At 47.9% G+C, this 16,234-nt stretch overlaps 7 protein-coding genes across 7 annotated transcripts; 4 read left to right on the forward strand and 3 right to left on the reverse strand.

The window, feature by feature from the left end:
• Nucleotides 1-1,266: 1,266 nt before the first annotated feature.
• Nucleotides 1,267-3,425, forward strand: FPRO_06843 (putative copper amine oxidase; the record flags this gene model as incomplete). The annotated part of the gene is made up of 3 exons (XM_031228199.1): nt 1,267-1,323; nt 1,382-1,813; nt 1,863-3,425. 3 exons carry the CDS (start codon nt 1,267-1,269, stop codon nt 3,423-3,425), a joined length of 2,052 nt encoding a protein of 683 aa, XP_031078559.1.
• A 703-nt stretch (nt 3,426-4,128) lies between these two features.
• On the reverse strand, nt 4,129-4,755 carry FPRO_06842 (uncharacterized protein; the record flags this gene model as incomplete). Its single annotated transcript, XM_031228200.1, has 1 exon — nt 4,129-4,755. The coding sequence occupies one exon, from the start codon at nt 4,753-4,755 to the stop codon at nt 4,129-4,131; it is 627 nt and encodes a 208-aa protein (XP_031078560.1).
• A 558-nt stretch (nt 4,756-5,313) lies between these two features.
• Nucleotides 5,314-7,797, forward strand: FPRO_06841 (uncharacterized protein; the record flags this gene model as incomplete). The annotated part of the gene is made up of 3 exons (XM_031228201.1): nt 5,314-5,509; nt 5,564-5,656; nt 5,714-7,797. The coding sequence occupies 3 exons, from the start codon at nt 5,314-5,316 to the stop codon at nt 7,795-7,797; spliced, it is 2,373 nt and encodes a 790-aa protein (XP_031078561.1).
• Nucleotides 7,798-8,950: 1,153 nt separating this feature from the next.
• On the reverse strand, nt 8,951-10,946 carry FPRO_06840 (uncharacterized protein; the record flags this gene model as incomplete). The annotated part of the gene is made up of 3 exons (XM_031228202.1): nt 8,951-9,508; nt 9,557-9,867; nt 9,965-10,946. 3 exons carry the CDS (start codon nt 10,944-10,946, stop codon nt 8,951-8,953), a joined length of 1,851 nt encoding a protein of 616 aa, XP_031078562.1.
• A 468-nt stretch (nt 10,947-11,414) lies between these two features.
• On the forward strand, nt 11,415-12,079 carry FPRO_06839 (putative scytalone dehydratase; the record flags this gene model as incomplete). Its single annotated transcript, XM_031228203.1, has 4 exons — nt 11,415-11,442; nt 11,513-11,568; nt 11,621-11,662; nt 11,720-12,079. The coding sequence occupies 4 exons, from the start codon at nt 11,415-11,417 to the stop codon at nt 12,077-12,079; spliced, it is 486 nt and encodes a 161-aa protein (XP_031078563.1).
• Nucleotides 12,080-12,618: 539 nt separating this feature from the next.
• Nucleotides 12,619-14,435, forward strand: FPRO_06838 (uncharacterized protein; the record flags this gene model as incomplete). The annotated part of the gene is made up of 4 exons (XM_031228204.1): nt 12,619-12,711; nt 12,764-13,227; nt 13,317-14,254; nt 14,314-14,435. 4 exons carry the CDS (start codon nt 12,619-12,621, stop codon nt 14,433-14,435), a joined length of 1,617 nt encoding a protein of 538 aa, XP_031078564.1.
• A 112-nt stretch (nt 14,436-14,547) lies between these two features.
• FPRO_06837 (uncharacterized protein) lies at nt 14,548-15,962 on the reverse strand (the record flags this gene model as incomplete). Its single annotated transcript, XM_031228205.1, has 3 exons — nt 14,548-14,674; nt 14,720-15,820; nt 15,877-15,962. The coding sequence occupies 3 exons, from the start codon at nt 15,960-15,962 to the stop codon at nt 14,548-14,550; spliced, it is 1,314 nt and encodes a 437-aa protein (XP_031078565.1).
• Between the last annotated feature and the right edge of the window lie 272 nt (nt 15,963-16,234).

Genomic DNA, 16,234 nt, shown 5'->3' on the forward strand with positions numbered 1-16,234 from the left:
GCCGCCGGACGGCTCATTCACCGTTTCCGGGACAAGGTCTGGGGTTGCCAAGCATAACAGTTGTTGTCGACATGGAAATCTTGATCCATGCGACTTCCCCTCGGATGTGATGATCCAGGATTCGGAGTTACGGTGAGCCAATTGACGGGGGCTTACCTCAGTCTAGAGAATATCTTGGTACATAAGACATGCATTTCTCAACAAGCCAGAGGTTACATGCATTGCTTGGCAATAACCCCTAATACCAACACAGCCCCCGGGCATCATCATTGGAAGTTGCCTGAGGTATCTTACCATCTTGACTGTCTATGCTCATGCGAGAAAGGGCGATGAACTAGCGAGATGGTCACTTATACTCCATAGCACGTCCTTCGAAATCGAAGGTCCACTATCGCGGAATCCGCTTATCTGCCCCAGATTATAACGTTTAGGAGCAAAATGCTTTTTATCAAGATTAAGTTATCGTACGAGACCCAAAAATGGGTACCAGATCTTGGGTGATGGCTTGGCGAAATGCTTATGTTGTACAACGTGGCGCCAGGACTGGAAATGAAGTTGGGTTTCACGAGCGAGGCTGAATATGTGCGACGTTCCAATTTCAATACGAATTTCTGGATGTAAATTTCAAGAACCTATTTTTTGAGTCTTTCTGCTTATGTCTTAGTTCTTTATACAGAGCCGGGGGCTCTCTGCGAGGCTGTTTTTTTGAGTGCGCTTCGTGAGATCTGGTCTGTATTGCGACTGCACCAGCATTCGCCAACATTCTATCACATGTCGACGAATGAGTCAGAGCGATCTACTAAAACTTGATGAATGATCCGTGATAAGATACCGGGCCGTTACACAGATAAGCCATCGGTTCCGGGCCGGAACCGATATTTCCTTTCGAGGCTCGATCAGCAAAACGAGCTACACATGACAGTCACTAGCGCGACGCGTTACCTTTGGAGGCAAGAGGGGAACCGCGTTCTATAACCTCCAAAGGCAAGGCTTTGGTGACGCTTCCCCTCTCTTAGGCAATACATTGGGGCTTTTGGTGAGATTATCAGGAACAGAAGTCAAAAAACACCAACCGGGCCGGTCGTGAAGTTTATCTTGCATCGTCGATGTCATTAGAAGGCGCAACGTCATCGGCCACCTACCACCGCTCTTCGCCAACTTTCTTTTGTTCATATATAAACTTGGGAGTCTTTGGTCATATTTTGTGTTCATACCGAGTCACACCGCCATCAAATTTGAGCCTCGTAGACGATCGACGCCGCAACAATGACCACTGCATCGCCTCATCCATTTGACCCTCTGTCGCCCGAGGAGATTTCGAGGGTCAGTTATCATCAATGAATAATTATCAATCTCAGCAACGATAAGCTGAGATATCTAGGCTTCACGCATCGCGCGCCCCCACTTTGGCAATCATGACCCCAACTTCCGCGTCATCACTCTTCTCGAGCCCGTCAAGAAGGAAATGATCACGTATCTCGAAAAGGAACATCTCAATCAACCCATCGACCATGTGCCAACCCGCCATGCTAGGGTGGAGGCTTCTATCAAAGCCGAGACCGAAGGGAATCACCTTTTTGAGCTTATCGTCGATCTTGACGCTGACAAAGTTGTCAAGAAGCAGCATGTTGAAGGGAAGCATTCTTACATCGATACTGATTACATGAAAGCTGTCGAGGCTGCTTGTCTTGCCAATGAAGAGGTCCAGGCTATGATAAAGACGCTTGATCTGCCTGAAGGAGCGACTGTTGTCGTTGAACCGTGGGCTTATGCGACAGACGGGATGAATGATATGACCCATCGAGTCAGCATGGTAAGCTTCCCTTCGCTTCGAGGGGGCTTGATATACTAAGCCCTATCAGTGTTGGTTCTATGCACGGCTATTAGAGAACCCCAACGCGAACTACTACGCTTATCCTTTGGATGTATGCGCCGAGGTATCCGAGTCTCTTGGGGTCATGAAGGTTTACCGTCTACCAACAACACCGGACGAAAGAGCAAACAACGAGAAAAGACCATTTGATCGCCGAAGAATTCACTCTCCTACTACTAGCGAATACCATCCCGATTTGCGACCAAACCCGAGGACTACTACCAAGCCACTACATGTAACTCAGCCCGAAGGTCCTTCATTCCACATCGAAGGCAATCGTCTGACCTGGGAGAAATGGGATCTCCGAGTTGGCTTCAACTACCGAGAGGGGCTCACTCTTCACGACGTTCGATATGACGGGCGAAGCCTGTTCTATCGCCTTTCGTTAGCTGAGATGTTCGTACCGTACGGTGATCCACGAGCTCCATACCCACGAAAGGCTGCCTTCGATCTTGGTAATGATGGCGCTGGTATCAATGCTAATAACCTCCAGCTTGGCTGCGATTGTCTTGGTACGATTAAATACTTCGACGCTTATCACAATACATCATCGGGCGAGCCTCTGAAGCTACCTAATGTCGTCTGCTGCCACGAACAGGATGATGGAATCTTGTGGAAGCATACCAACTTCCGCACGAACGTTCCGGTCGTAACTCGTTCTCGAATTCTGGTCCTACAGACTATAATCACTGTTACCAACTACGAGTACATCTTCGCCTGGCACTTCAGTCAAGATGCTTCCATCTTCTACGAGGTTCGGGCAACGGGCATTCTCTCCACAGCGCCAACCTCCATAGATCAGAAGGGAACATATCCTTATGGAAATATCGTGGCGCCCGGAGTTCTCGCACCATATCACCAGCATCTTTTCAGTCTTCGCATTGACCCTGCAATTGATGGCCATGCCAACTCACTCATGGTCGAAGAGTCCAAGCCACTTCCCATTAATGATCCTGCCATTCATAATCCTTTCGGCGTAGGCTATGTGACTGAGTGTCAGACCATCGAAGAGGAAGGTGGTTTTGATCTTGACTTCACCAAAGCACGTACCTTTAAATTCGTCAACGAGAACAAAATCAACCCCATCACCGGTACCCCAGTCGGCTTCAAGCTCATGCCCTTCTACAGCCAGATGCTTCTCGCGCACCCTGAATCCTTCCATGCCAAGCGCTCGGAGTTTGCGGAGCACGCGGTGTGGGTAACCAGGTATGAAGACAACGATCATTTCCCTGCGGGTAAATACACGATGCAATCAGCCGGAGGCGACGGCTTGGCATCTGTAATAGCGAGGCGCCGAAACACCGGAGTTGCCCATTCCGTGAGGAACGAGGATATTGTGATTTGGCATACTTTCGGCTCCACTCATAACCCGCGTATTGAAGATTGGCCTGTCATGCCGAGTGAGAAGATGATGGTTGGCTTGAAGCCCGTGAACTTCTTCTCTGGAAATCCGGGGTTGGATGTCGCTCCTTCGACGCAGGAGAAGAATAAGAGTGTGCTTTATACCGGAGAGGTGGGTAAAGACGCTGTATGCTGTACTGCAAAGCTGTGAAGGCCAAGAACGGTTACTTTATGGCTCGCAGTAGGATCTTGGTGTAGAGACGCCGCGTGATTAAAGTCGTTGATCTTTCGGTGCTCCATAGAGGCAAACGTAGGATACTTTATGGTGGTTGATATTAAACTTACTAGATTCTTCATCTAGCATATTGCAAGCTTATAATTAAACCTCAACAAGAAACACCAAGAATTTTGCCCAGGCTTTCAAGCTGAAGGAGTGTTGGAAAATGTCGGGATATGTTACCTTCCGGATAATAGCCCGCATGATCGAAAAATGCCCATGCTCTTTGTCGGTAAATTTTCCTCTGTAGTCCAGAATAAAGGGAGATACCGTGGAGCCCATAGGCGAGTGCAATCCTACCATTCTCCCGGAGCGCTTGGCCGATCTTTGACCATTCATCCCAGTGCCTGTCAGATATCGGAAGAAAACCATCTGCTTCTTGGAAAAGATCAAATATTAACAGCGACTGAACCCGATCCTCTTGCTTTAGGCGCATGGGCGTCTCTGCCATTAACCGTATCGGACATCCCCTGTCGTCTCTGGGAACATTAAGCAGCCGAGTCATCAGATTAAATCCAAATAATTCAAGTTTATTCGGTATCGGTTTCTCGGCAAATGCCTCTTTCAAAAATGTATTAGATGAAAAACATATATTATTAGGGAACCGTAATCCGTCATGTGGACCAAATTTGCCTGTCTACGCGGGTGTTTCGGCCGGTATGTCGGGAAGTCGAGAATCGACATAATGAGCGAAAACAGCGCCATACAGATCTCTCATATAATAGAGAACGCATCGAAATGCTTCGGCCGCGCCGTGGCTGAAGTTGCGAACAGTTGGGGCAGCTAGCTCGTCAATGTGCTCGAGCTCCGTCGAGTCTTCGACATACTGTATTTTGGAAACCAGCTCATATCTGAAAAATGCTCGAAACAGGCGATTTCTTTCAAGGTCTGTGAGCGTATCTACCCTGAGTATATCGATCCCAGTGGGTTGGCCTCTAAACTGCAGCTGGCCGACATTGGAGCAAGGGCATGGAATACACATATAAGCGCGAGGCGGATAGATCGATGTGGCCTTTGTGATATAGTCCTCGATATATCCCGCAAGTTGATTGTAAATTCTGTCAAGTCGATCGATGGTACCCGAATCGCGGTGTTCAAATGGGTTCGGAAGTTGTCCTTTACTCCATTTCTTGATGTGTAGCCGTGGGTTCTTCGAGGGGAAATTTGCAACGACCAGAGCGTCTTGGAGTAGAGATCCAGGAAGCTCGGCTTCAAGGTGAGCCTGCTGAATGTACTCTTTCGATTTGCAATAGTGTTGGAACATTGCAGGTGATGCAGAGAGAAGCGGTCTAATGTTTGATCTGGTCCTGAGGCAAAGCAGGATGATCACATTGATCTCGGATGGAAGAGAAGAGAAACAATCCATGCTTGCCAAGGCTTGAGGATGCAGCGAAGACTTTTTGTTATTATTGCCTGGAGGTTAGATGAATAGATGGGCGGGCAGAGGGATGGCCGCTTTTATAGGTTTGCGAAGGTGTGCGCTCAATAAAGTTACGCTTTCTGAAATTGCCCTAAAGTAAACCTTGATGCCCCGTCGAACGAAGTCTATGAGCAAGACAAACACAAATCTTAATTGAAATAACGCCGATTTTGCTCGCTTGTTCTCGACTGACCTTATGCTGCCATGCCAGCCTCATTTGCGAACCACCGCGAGGCAGAAAGTGGCGTTATAGGCTACAGCTAATAAGTCACAAAATAAGATAAGAAATGACTTCCCCGCTTCCTCTGAAATCTTACCAAGATGAGAAAGAACTCTGCCTATAGAACAAGTCAAATTGTCGCCTGATCTTTATCAGCCATCCCAAGATACGCCGCAACCAAAATGTCAAGTTCGGATGACTCAGATAGTGGCGTCACAGCCTCCTCCGACGAGTCGGATATCGAAAGCATTATCAGCGAATCCGAGGGAGACGACGAGGCAGGCTTTGACGAAATAGATGATCATTTCTCTGATGGTCATGATAGCAATGGAGTTTCTGAGTCTGTATTCCTTGAGGGAACCGAAAGTGCTCTCAACTGTGTGTCTAAATCTGTTTAAATTCACATAATATGGGGAAATTAATGGACTATAGTGCTGTTCTTCGCTGGCGTCAATATCGCTGGTGCCATTGCCCAGACTTCTGTCACTAATGGGACTACTGACCAACCCAACGTCCAAACTGCCGGTATGTCATGCCTATTCCTGTGCCTTTTTGCTGAATGTCGTCTAATGCTGGTTCCAGACCCGGAGAATTACTTGGACAACTTGGACCTTGGTACTGATGATACTGGCTCGGAGACAAACACAGCCCCGTCACCTGCAAACCAAGTATTCAATGCTGTACGGGCTCTGGAAGCAAGCGTTTACCGTGATATGTCTCGCGATCATTTAAGCATTCCCCATCCAGGACAAAATTATGGAGCGACCTTTGACACAACTTCTCAGGTTGTTGATGTCCCCCACAATCCCGGGTTATTGGGGTGGCTAGGTCAGCGGCTTCTACGTACATTCTTCCAGCCGAATATATATACCTCTTTACCTTCTCCCTCACACATCCGGGTGCTTTCCATCCAGCCTGGAGTGAATCAGGACACTCTGGTGGCCTCGTTCGAACTCCTGGATCTGAACGCAGCAAACATTCGATTTGAGGCGATTTCTTATCAGTGGAGTGAGGGTGGTGGCCAGAAAGCGTCTATGCGTCTTCGAGGTGAGAAAATATTTATCAACGCGTATCTTCGACGTATTCTGCTGCATCTTCGGCTGGAGCAACACATTCGGGTTGTGTGGGCCGATGCACTGTGTATTAACCAATCTGACCACGCAGAGCGTCTTCAGCAAGTCAGCATAATGCAAAGGATATACTCTCAAGCATTCAGAGTCATCGGATTTGTTGGCAAGGACTATATCCGTGCGAGTATGTGCTTCAATGCTATCAAAGCTTTGACCTCAGCATGGTTCGAGGCTCGGAAAACCCTTGGTCGAAACAATATGTCCTCGTCGACACCCGATAACATTTATGGCTGTGTTATGAACGAGGCTTCTATGTGCAAAATCGTTGAGGTGTTTCAGAGTGGCTACTGGAAGCGATTATGGGTGGTTCAAGAGCTAGTCTCCTCCCGACGTGCGGTCATTCGATGGGGAAAGGCCGAGATATCCTGGACTTTGTTAGGGCTCGCAACGACCCTGATCAGGAACAACAAAAGTTTGATGACGATGTTTAATCGTATCAACAAGTCAAAGAAGTCTCCAGGCCCTTTCCAAGGAGGCTTAGACGCTCGCACTGGTCTGATGAACGCTTATTTCATGTACCGAATGTCTTCAACTCAGTTTCGAGGCGACTCAATGTCGTGTTTGGATGTCCTTCGACTAACGCGGAATTTCGACGTTTCAGAGCGTTTGGATCGAATATACGCCATCTTGGGCCTCCCTAGTCAACATACGGGGCCAGGGCGCACGTCTATCCCTCCGGATTATCGCCTACTTCCAGACGGGTTGTACAGTCGCGTCTTCTACTGGGTCTATCAAACGCATGATAATCCGCTCGAAATCCTTTCTGCAGTCCGGCATACAACTCTATTTTACCCCGACTTTCCAACATGGATTCCACGTTGGCATGTGAGACCAATTAGGAGCATTGGTATCTCTCATAGGGCTAGTATGAAGTTTGATGCGTCAGCTGGTTGGAAACCAAATCCTCCTGCAAAGCTTATTTGGAGTCAAAGCGAGCGGTGTTTGATTCTCCAGGGATTTGTCCTCGCATCTATAACATCTGCTCACCGAGTGCTTCCTACAGCAAACACGAAGGACCGCCTATCCCGTCATAAGAAATTCAAAAAACACAAGACCGAGCTGAACCACTGGCTGAACGTGCATGTGCGTACCCATAATAGGATAGAAGCTCGGTTGTCTCTCGTCTTGACAGCTGGACAGGATTGGTATGGTAACATCTTGAAGGAGCAGAATAGGATAAATGAGCATATTGCATCGTTTATAAAGTGGAGTCGGGATTACTTCAACAACGCAAAGCCTTGTGATGAAGAGGCTATCAGATACGGACAGACTGTGAACAACGTCTGTCGTGACCGACAGATATTCAGAGCAACGAACTGTTTGCTAGGAATTGGACCTAATCTTCTTAGGAAAGGCGATTTAGTATGTGTTGTTGCTGGAGGCCCGGTTCCTTATATTCTACGACCCTTGGGTGATGACACGTTTTACTTTGTCGGAGAGTGCTATGTGGCTGGATACATGTTTGGAGAGGCCGTGTCGGAATGGAGATCCCAAGCACAGGAATCCTTGAGCCTGCGACGATTTACTCTAAAGTAGAGTCAGGGTCTTACACCCCATGATTTCTGAACAGTAATACGAGATAAATGATCGAGACTTTGACTCAGCTAGAGCCCATAGCCTGGGTCCTGTACTATTCCTTACACAATAACCTACTGGAACATGGAAACCGGAGCACCGCAAGTGTTGTGATAATGATTAACGCATTCTAAAGCTCCTCGTACCTCTGTCTCTCTCCTACACTAAGTATCCTTACTTAAGGAGTCTTCATTAATCTCTATTAACCATTTAGGAGAAGAAGGAAGTGTTCTTTTGGTGTTTGCTTTCATTAATTTGCTGTTAGGTACCCTACACTTAGATCTTAGAATGTTTGAAAATGGAGAACCAGAGGTTGAAAATTTCCAGTAGCGGAGCGGAAGAACGAGACCCCCATCCTGGGACATGCCAGCTGGCGAATGAAAACGACAAACAGCCAGAGACCTCAGTAAAACAAAATGACAACGGCGAATAAAATAGCAAGAAGAAGCAAATTACCCAATGAGAGGCAACCTTTATGAAGGAAAAAGAGTTTTCATCACCGTGCACGTCAGCTAGTCAGCCTCGTCTCAATCTCGCCGAGCCCAGTAAAAAATCTCTGCACTCGCTAAACAAACCGCTTAGTCACTGTATCCACAGCAGCTCTCTATAAAAGTCTGCTCTGCCGCCGGCCATTTGGACTTTTCTTCTTTTCTTCTTCATGTCGACAATACTTCAGAGAATCATTTCTATAGTATTCGACCTTCTCTTGGTTCCCTAAAAGAGCCACAGATCCCACCCTGGTTGATGAATGAATATCCTCGATGCCCTAGAGTGAATACCCTTTTCTGGTCCTCTCGATCTGTCCGCAAGGATGGCGGTGGCTGCTCTTTTGAGCGGCTGCTGTATAGAGAGATGTTACTCTTGATGATCTCGGCCCTTGGAACGGTCTGCCTTCGGGCGCGTTCTTGGGGCGGGCATTGATGGACGTCTGACAGGCTTCTTTTTTCGTTGCTTTCTGAGGCTTGCCTTGGTAGTGAGGAAGAAATGTGAACATTGTGAACTGCACTGATACTCTCATGTTTATTGCGAGGGGCCATGCACAAAAGCTCCCCAAATCATACCCAATTTGAGACCGGGAGGTAGCAGCTCTTATATATACCTGAAGCTGCCTGCACTACCCCATGATAACTGGAATGACCAAATGGCTGTCGTACTTCCCTCCTGTATGAACATAATGCCGCCCGACATTCTGATCCTCTGGTTCTCTCAGGCGACACAAGTCAGTCTCAGGCAGGCACATATCATGTCCGGAAACGTTCAGTGCTATGCCCTCTCCAGCAGCAAACACCATCCCAATAGGCCAGATTGGGATCTCTAGGCGGACAATTGCCCCCGGACTGATGGGCTGTCGAACACGGTGGCTGTACAAAACATCTGTCTCACGCGACACATCGTCGGAAACAACAGGCCCGCCATCTCCATTAAGAGAGACGTGATGTGAAGCTCGAAGGAAGCCCTGCGGACCTAAAATTTTTGCTGTGTTTACATCAGGCACCTCTTCAATATGAACAGGGCAAGGGCAGTTGAGATGTGAGAGCTGTCGACCTTTGTTGTCGGTCTTGCGGACCTGCACAACGACGTCGAAATCATCATGGTCAGGACATGACATGTGTAGCACTGCCTTTGGGTAACCAGCCAACTCAGTTGCCACGTCAAAGGTAGTTCTAAAGGTCTAGGTTTGGTAAGTCTCTGCGTATTTTTTCGAAATGACAAAACTCACGAGTCCATCACGCAAACTCCTTCCTTCATAGGACTTGATGGATTCCTGATCTGGTCTCAGATCCACCAGGTTTCCTGTTGTTCCATCAAGATACAGAGTTCGAAGCTTTTGCCTTGTAAGCGGATAACTCTGCTCAGGCCTCTCGATAACAGTCGTGGCGGAACTCCCGTCTGCCTCGAAGCCAAGCAGTGAAAGCCGAACCCGAGGCGTTGAGAATTCCCAGTTGGTGTCTTTGACAATTTCAGGCTTGCAATAGAAGTCGAAAAACTGCTGAAGATCATTTGAAACGGATGGTCGATACATGTCGTACCCTTATCAAATAACAGATCAGCGACGTTCAACCACGAGTATAGACTGATACTATACGTAGTGGCATGGGAAATACTTAACGAAAGGACCATTCCTTACACTCTTGATACGGGTGAACACGAAGCCACTTCTTTTCTGTCTTGGCTTGTCGGAAAGTCTGAAACGAGCCATACGTGTGCAACATGCTCGAGTACGAAGCAACAACGTACATAGGAATATTGTCGATATTCTCAACAGGAATTCTCTTGGCCTCCCAGTATTCATCGAACAGCGGATGTTTCTCAAGCATGGCAACAACATTCTCAACGCCTTCAGGTCCCGCAAGCCCGTTTGAGATCATTCGGTGAAAGCCAGGAATGTGGGGACGTCCGCCTCTGGCAACATAGTGACGATACAGATCCGTATAACCTTCCCAGGGTGCAATCGCTTTCAGTGCAGGATGGTGCATTCTGGAAGCAAAATTGATCTGCGATATAGCCAACCATGAATTTCCTGCCATGACGACAGAGCCGTTGCACCAAGGCTGTTTAGACAGCCAGTCGATGACGTCGTAAATGTCTTCTGCTTCTTGAATGCCCCAGCGTGCGATCACTCCTTCGCTATGCCCAGCACCACGAGCATCGATGTTCAAAACAGCATAGCCACGCTCAGCCCACTCAGCAGGATCAGGAGCCTCGAACTTTTCATAGCCTGATGTGCTATCAAGCGCGATTCCCGCTCGAAAAGGAGCCATGAAGTCATAATTCTGAGGTCCGGTACCAGTTTTACCATATGGACTCCATGGAAGGATACACGGGACAGGCTCTGTATCTGATGACTCGGGGCGGAAGATATCTGCGTATAGTCGAGCGCTGTCGCGAACCGTGATGGCCTGGTCTCGCTCATATATTGTTCGTACGCCGAATGGCCTGCGACCGAGATAGCGGACATGACCTGCTTCTAGAACTCGACGTCCCGGGTTGAAGCCATCGTAATTGTAACGGGGATGCTCAGGAGCTGGGGTAATTTTGGATATGATTACATCAGGGAATAGTTCCTGGATTTTCTGGGGTTTGACTGGTAGGTGTGTAGTTGGCATCATGTCGATATCTTTAATGATGAGTTGATTTGATCTAGTGCTTTCCTCTAAAGTATACACATGGAATAGAATAATGCAGTGGACCTAGGATCATTTAATAAGATATTCTGGTTTGGGCATGTCCTGATTCGACTTCTCCGCTCTTGAACAGCCGGACCTGCCGGGCTGGTATCAAGGTTCTCGGCAGTTACAGATGCGTATCCAGGCCAGCTGTAAGCTGTTCTACCCCACGCCAGGACACTCAAGGTTAGTTGGTAGACTTGGCCAATTTTAGTTAGCGGCGGGGGAGATCCGCTATCGGGACACGGGCGGAATGAGATCGGAAGTTCCGTACTTCATAATAATGATTATTTCTCTCTTCGACTTCTAATAACTCCCTAGGTCTGTCCTTAGACTGATCAAGATAATTAATCCCTGCTTCAGATAAATATTCGATAATCAATCACCTCTTTAGCTACTCATATCGGCGCCATGGTTGCTTCGAGAGTCGATCCTGCTGGTTAGTGACCTTCAAACCATCAACTACCTTCGGTTCCGACCAAAGATTGGTAACAAACATCATAAAATAGATGCCCTTCAAGTTGCTGCAATTACGTTTGACTGGGGCGACAGCCTCGACGCAAAAGTTTGTATAGTCATTCCATGGGCAAGAGCAAACTCATCTAACTGATTCGCAGGACTGGGATCGCTTAGCCAGCATCGTCGCCCCGGAACTGGTTGTACGAGTTCCCGAAAGAACACTTCAACTTGAAACCTGCTAATATAATATCCTCAAGGTCGACTATACCGTCGTAACGGGTGAAAAGTGGGATGCCATGCCAGCCAAAGACTTTGTCGCCATGGTCTCAGACCCAGGATTTGTCGGCGACCCTCTTGTTGTCAGCCAGCATTTCATTGGAGCTTCCAAATACGAAGCTCTCTCCGATGGTCGCATAATCGGTACTCACCAGCTTCGAGCTGCTCACCAGCGATACACAGGACCCGATAAGAAGACTGTTGAGGCCAAGGGTCACTGCCATGCCGTTATGCAACATACTTATGCAAAGATTGATGGGAAATGGAAGTTGGCGGGCTTGAAGCCGACCATGTACTGGAATGAGCATGACTTTTCCAAGATTTTCAAAGGAAGCCAGTAAAGTGTGTTTATAATACACGATGCTAAATAGAGTCCAAGCACCTTTTTAATCAATATCGTTCATGCCCTTGATATCCAGATAAATCCCGACCGTTGATATTGACAAACGAGGCTAATCGGTCAAGATCAAAACAAAATCTGGTACTCATCTCCCTCCTTTCATGCCTGAGTAAATACGGTCTGCGTCGTTACTGTATCAACATAAGAGACTTGAAGTTTGTCAATTTAAAGGCGAACATTCGACCAGCTCATGGCTGTCAAAGCGCGTTGCTTATCGTCACGAAGACTACGCCCGCTCGCGCTAGAAGGCATAACGCGATAGGCAAGTTTGCGCCATGACCTTTTCTGTTCGAAACATCAACATCATGAAACTGAGGTTAATGCGCCAAAATAAGGTTCAAGACGGACATACGACGTCAATGCGCAGGACCTTAACATGCCGTGTTCCCATGGCTTATAACTACCACGACGGGTTTCCAGAAAGAATTCGGGGCTTAATTCCTCCATGACATTCATTTTGACCTATACACTCTTTTAATCATGTCTGATAGATCTTCGTGCGAGTACAGCGAAAGGACGGGTAAAGCCACGGAGAATACTAAAGTGTCTATGAAGAGTTTACTGTTGTTACTTGTGAGTCCGCCTTCATCATTCCAGTAACTCTGAGCTGACAAAATGGTTCCAGTCGATCAACCTTGTCTACTTCGCACAAGTTGCCAATGTCGTTGGATCTGGTGCCTTGACCAGAGACATCTCCGCCGCTGTTGGTGGCTCCAATGACTCAGTCTGGTACAGTGAAGTCATTGCAATCTTGACAGCTCTTCTCGGCATTCCAGCTTCTCAAGCCGCCGATCTCTGGGGTCGCAAGAGAATACTCATTTTATTAACGAGTTGCGGCTGTATCGGCTCTCTCATTATCGCTAAAGCTTCATCTTCTGGCACGGTCATCGCTGGGTTCGCCATCTCTGGCATTTCGTTCGGTGCGCAACCGCTTCTTCACGCTATTTCCTCCGAGGTCATCGCGCGCAAGTATCGTCCTTGGGCACAGGGAAGTATCAATGTCGCTGCTTCTCTGGGAGCAATTGTCGGCCTTTTGATCGGTGGTGTGTTGACTAGACACGAGCATCATGATGGCTTCCGGGCCTACTGGTACATGGTCGCAGGCATATATGCAGTTGCGACAATCGCATGTCAACTCTTTTACAATCCGCCTCCGAGAGCCTTGTAATTGTCCTCAGCGTATCAGAGAAAATGCGTAATTTGGACTGGGCCGGGTACGGCTTCTTGACTCCTGCGCTTGTTCTCTTCTGCATGTCTCTCGCTTGGAGCGGGAACCCATATTCATGGACTGATGCCCATGTGCTGGCCACATTCCTCATTGGGGTACTTTCTGGAGTGGCACTAATTGTCTATGAGACATTGATCAAAAAGAACGGCATGTTTCACCATCGTCTCTTTCGCGATCGAAACTTTGCACTCGCGTTGGGTTGCATCTTTGCCGAGGGCATGGCGTTTCACTGTGGCAACAACTATTTCGCCTTTGAGGTCAGTGTCCTCTTCTCAACCGATAGTCTTGTCATCGGAGCCCAGTACAGCATGGCCTTCATAGCACTGGGTATTTCTGCCATCGTGAGCGGTATATGGTGTTCCATGAGTAAGGCTTTGCGCTTCCCGATTATCCTGGCCTTTGGTTTCAAGATCCTCTTCATGGTCCTCATGGCTACTGTGTCCAAGTCCACGCCGCAAGCCCTTCTCTGGATATACCCCATAACCCTAGGTCTCGGATTGGGTGTCTGCATGCCAGCGCTAATTACAGTAGCTCATTTTGCAACACCTCGAGAGCTTATCGCGATTACATCCGGTCTCATGATCTCTATCAGAAGTTTGGGGGGATCTATTGGGTTAGCTGTGTTCAACGCCATCTTTTCCCACGGACTCTCATCTAACATGGCACCCAAGATAGCTCATGCCGTCTTGCCACTTGGCTTTCCTGAAAGGGAGTTGCCTCAACTCATACCCGCCCTTGCCCATAATGATATAGTGGCTCTCAAACAGATCCGTGGTATATCTCCAGAAATAATCCACGCCGGTGTCGACGGTCTTCTGGATGCTTACCGTGTAAGCTTTCGCGGTGTCTGGGTGACTACTGCGAGTCTATGTCTCGTCGCTAGCATTGGTGAGTAGATACCAATTCCAAGTGAATATCGAGGAGAATTTGCTAATCTTTCGTCTTAGCCGGTTTCTTTCTACGTGATCCCACCGAGAAGTTTACTTCCCAGATCGACGCGCCCATTACACCAGATACAGAGGTTGTAGAGATTGAGAAGAGAACGAAGAGTCCAGGCGATTCTGCTTGAAGGGCAATACATCCTATAACAGGGACATTTCGTAATTTAAATTTTAATACGATATTGCAAGACATTAATTTATTTATCACTAACTGCGATTCTCCATCATTGTGAAGCCCATTTAAGGAAACCTCACAAATGGTGCCACATACGTTGTCATGTATACCCCCTTCTTCTGGGAGAAGTTGAACGAGACAAATGTATGCTCAGTTGGTGTCGTGACCGTATCGTCGACAACATCGCTCCCACTAGAGTTGTCAGTATCATGGTCCTCTTGATCAACAGTTACTTACTATGCATCCGACACAATCTTCTCATACGTGCCCTCTATTCCCCAAGCCCATCCTCTCTTCCGAAACACCTTCTCCATGGCTTCTGTAGCATCTTTGTCATTCTTGAAGTATTGATTCAGAGGGACATAAATCTTGACCTCAGGGATGTCCTGGCCAGGCTTGAGTTCCCAGCTAAAGCATGCTCCACTAACGTCAGGCTTATCTTCCAGTATCTTCTTTGAGAATTTCTCATCGAATTCCTTATTCTCTGGCTCATTAAGAAGTATATGCCACATATCGCGAAGGATCGCTAGACCTTCCGTTGTTGTTTTGTCTGTGACTTGACCTCCGAGGGTGACGTGTTGTACAACTGCCTCCCAGGTATTGGACTGGGGCTCGATGTAGATCTTGACTCTGGCGCCTTCTTCGGGACTCACACAGTCGATACCAATAACAACAGTTAGCGGTGGGTCTTGATACAGCTTGCTTTGGTACCGCTCGATCATGTCAATAGCTGGCCCAAATGAAGGACCAAGGGGATCAAGCCGTCGGATGAGGTCAAATCCAGCCCTATCCGAGTTTTGTTTTGCTGTCATCCACTTGATAACAGGATAGAAGTATGCCTTCATAGTCTGTTTGTCATCCTTGAGATCAAAGGCCAGAAACACCTTGGGTATGCGAATGGTGTCCTTCGGCATCTTCTCCGCCAAAATCACAGCATCTTCCTCGGATGGATAGAACTCGGTGGCAAACTGATTGAACCAGCGGAGATCAGCACCCGTCTTCTCGGCAATTCTTGGAATGGTGTCTTCAGTGACACCATCTGAGCCTGGAAACACGGGCTCGTAGCAGAAACGCACGTATGACTTGCCGCTGTCACAGTTGTTTAGGCTGGTTTCGAATGGTGAGCCATTTGGGGTCAGGAGTGATCTCGCGCGGTCCTTCTCAGGCGCACGCCCCATGCTCGGGATGATATAGTTGTCAAGAAACTCAAGATGAGCAGCTTGTTGTTCAGGAGTGTAATCTCCAACGGATTTGAGAAGAGATGTGAGAACCGGTTTAGTGTGTTTCGTCCAGAAGACTATGCCATCTTCTTTGGCTTTGAGATCTGAGGGCTTATCACTGGCAAGTGATATCGATCAGTACCTATATGAAGCATGCTCGGGCTTGCGATTCACCTTTTTCCAGTGCTTTGAAGAGCTTCTTCGTGGTCCGTTGGTGCTACAGGCATTTCAGGAGTAAGAGGATCCAATGTCGATGGCATATTGTGAAGAGCTGTGATGCCGAAAGCCAGATTGGGCTATGGGGGAGAATTATCAGCGCTGCCTGCTTTGCTGGGGAACCTGAGATTTTGTGACTGCTGTGATGCGCTGCCCGAAACACCCGTAGGGGCTAATATCTGACGGCGGGGCCAGTGATTAACCCTTGACAGTGGGAGTAATAGGCACTAGCTCACTGAGCTTTAGCGCACAACCACGCACAGCTTTTATAGCTCCGACTTTCAGCGCTCGCTTCCTCGACTCAGACAAAGCGGTT

Source organism: Fusarium proliferatum, assembly GCF_900067095.1.
Source record: "Fusarium proliferatum ET1 genome assembly, contig: FPRO_scaffold003, whole genome shotgun sequence".
Lineage (NCBI taxonomy): Eukaryota > Fungi > Ascomycota > Sordariomycetes > Hypocreales > Nectriaceae > Fusarium > Fusarium proliferatum.